Raw genomic sequence first — 2,997 nt, 5'->3', positions numbered from 1 at the left:
ATGGAGGAGAACGAACTATATAATGCTACAGTTCCATCTTTCTCTGGAATTGAACCAGCATTTTGGAATTATTCCGATCATGTCATCCTTGATGACCTTAAGATGGATAGTAGTTTTATATATTTACTTTGCTCATTAGTGTCTGCTATTTCATGGATCATTTATATAGCTTATTACAATAGCAGAGTCATTGGTTATATATTAACAAAATTATTAAATCGTTTTGTTATTAGAGATGGATATGTTAAAGTTGGTAAGAAATACATATTGTATATTAATATTGATATATTTATAAATTAATTATAAATTCATAATAATTTATTTATATCTATAAAAATAATTATTATTACATATTTATAAATGTGTTGTTTATTTTTAGGGTCTTTTACTTTAAGTGCATTAAGTGGAAAAATAATGTTTAGGGATATAGTTTATATCACAACAGATTACAGTCTCAGAGTACAAGATGGTTGGCTTATATTTAGGTGGTGGAGAAGTTATGTTCCCAAAGATGTATCTGAAGGTATTTTATACCAAGTAAATTATATAATATTCAGTTGATAGTATAATGGATAAATTTATATATTAATTTTTAATAATATTTTTGTTTAGATCTTTCACATTCCGATACGCGACTTTCAGTTATGTTAAATGGTTTTGAACTGCATGTTTATAATCGCTGTCAGCTATATGCACAATTAGAAAAAACATTTGGTCTTACACCACAAATGTTTTCTGATGAAGAAAATCATAATATTAATAGTGACGATCGTGATGCAGAGTCATTTAATAATACTGCTCATGAAACACGTCAACAGATAAACGCAATGGATGTTTCACGTCATGTTGATAATATTAGGAAAAAAGAAGCTCATGTTATAGCTCGGACATGGCGAGATTTAATACCTGTTATTAAATTGGATGTTTGCACAGTTAGTATATAAATAATTTCTTAATGTTTTTCCATTTGAAGTTATTTAAAATGTTCTAATATTTTAGGGAAGATTGGTATTTGGTAATCGGTTAATACCAACAACCTTATCAATAACTGTGGAAGAAGCGCATTTTGTATATTCTACGAAACCGGCAGCATCTCGATATGATCATTTTATGCATTTTACAAAATGTAAAGCAGAAAATTTCAAAGTTATTTTAGCACCTAGTCCGAAGTATACAGGCATGGTGGATGATCCACCTAGATATATGGGAGAGGGATTCGTTGTATTAAGTTCAAACAACATGGAAGTTTATTATTATATGGACGAACCTGGATTTGTCCTGAACATCCACAAATGATCCAGTTAGTAAATGGAGATATGGTTGAAGCTATGCCGCCAATCTGGGGTATTGATATTAAATGCGGGAAAGGCACTGATTTTAGTTATGGACCTTGGGCTGATAGACAAAGAGAACATTTATTTAAATTTTTTTTCCTAATGATTACCAACCATTGAAAGTTACAAAAACTCCTGTTACTGGAGAAAAAAGACAAGTTCAATCATTTGATATTAGATTGTCAACATTGAATGAAGCTACAATTGATATACTCTTTAGTAAAAACAGAGAAACAAATGCAGTTCATATTAATGTAGGCCCAGGATCATATCTAGAAATCACTATGCCATGGATAGTTTTACAAGATGGATATACTACAAAAATAACAGGTCAACTGTTACACTTAGAAGCAACTACAAGTTTGCAGTACCGAAGTTTAGTTGAAAGTGAAACATTAGAGTTTGGTGTCAAATGTCATTATCCAATAAGATGGAATGACCATCAAGAATGGACGTTAAATTTGACTGGGTGTAAAGCTACAGCTAACTTAGTTTATTCGCACAAAGAGTTTTTTCAAGATATGATTAATGATTGGGCCAGTAAAGTCAGACCTGACATTTTACATTTTGTACCTTATACATGGAAATTTAATTTATTGTTAAAAGAATTTGAATTAATTACATTATGCAATGAATATAATTGGATTGATTGTTCATCACAGAATCAAGAAAATACGCACATTGCTTTTTGTGGAGAATTTTTTGAACTATCATTTGATCTTCCATTTGTGGATTATTTGCCCATTACAATACCTTTGCGTTTTTGTGGATTCAAGGTGAAAGTGTAGACCTCTCATTTTATCTACCTGAAGTCAATACAAGTCGTACAATTCTGTTAGCTTTGAATAAAAATGCAAAGATTATGACACGTGATGGATCACATATATATTTATCAGAATTAAATAAAAATAAGAAATGGAGAAATGTTTGTCAGAAAGGAACAGGTTGGGTTGATTGTTGGTCTGTACCAATTGTGGCATTAAGTATTAATTATACATATCATCCATGTCCACCTTTAGGACCTACTCACAAGCAAATATAACAACTCCAGAAAAAGAAGAAATTCTTCTATCTCCAATGAGAATTCCTCGATGTAGGAAATCACCAGGTCTTCAGTGGACAAGAAATGGTAGTCAGAAATTTGATCCACAATCTATAGCTCCTGATAAAGTTAGTTTAGATCTTGAAATAGGTCATCAATTTTGATTTTATATGGATCACTTTTTAAAAAATTTTATGCACTTAAAAGAAAATTTATTTGGTGATTATCAAACGTTTACCGATATGCAGCAAAGTCGAACAAATCCTACATCTATAAGTACAGAAAGGAGTAAAGACAGGGATGTGCAAAATAGTAGCATTGAATCTGTAGAAGATAAAGATGCAAAATCAAAACCATTTGATCCAAGAGATTATCGACCATTAGAAGTAACGGTTGGAATTACTATGCATGATATTCAGGCTCATTTAGTGAAAAACTGTGGAGAGTATGATCCCCCTTGTCCAGTTATACTTTTAGAACGATTTGGATTTGAGATGAAGAAGAAATACAAAGAAACAGAGCTTCAACTATTACTTTCGCCGGCGATCGCATTAATTACCGATAATGTTGTCCGTTCAAATAAAGAACGTCATTTAAATCAAGGTCATCTAATGTTAAGTG

The 2,997-nt window shown here is 31.2% G+C and overlaps 1 protein-coding gene across 1 annotated transcript; it reads left to right on the top strand.

Moving 5' to 3' along the window:
• LOC143221050 (bridge-like lipid transfer protein family member 1) lies at window positions 1–2,993 on the top strand (the record flags this gene model as incomplete). Its single annotated transcript, XM_076446588.1, is given in 8 exon segments — window positions 1–253; window positions 380–523; window positions 613–932; window positions 1,000–1,270; window positions 1,273–1,422; window positions 1,425–2,098; window positions 2,101–2,359; window positions 2,362–2,993. Coding segments are annotated over 8 exon segments (2,703 nt in total), but the record flags the coding sequence as incomplete, so codon positions are not given.
• Between the last annotated feature and the right edge of the window lie 4 nt (window positions 2,994–2,997).

Source organism: Lasioglossum baleicum, unplaced genomic scaffold (genome assembly GCF_051020765.1).
Source record: "Lasioglossum baleicum unplaced genomic scaffold, iyLasBale1 scaffold1847, whole genome shotgun sequence".
NCBI lineage: Eukaryota > Metazoa > Arthropoda > Insecta > Hymenoptera > Halictidae > Lasioglossum > Lasioglossum baleicum.
This window is presented reverse-complemented; position numbering and strand designations above follow the sequence as displayed.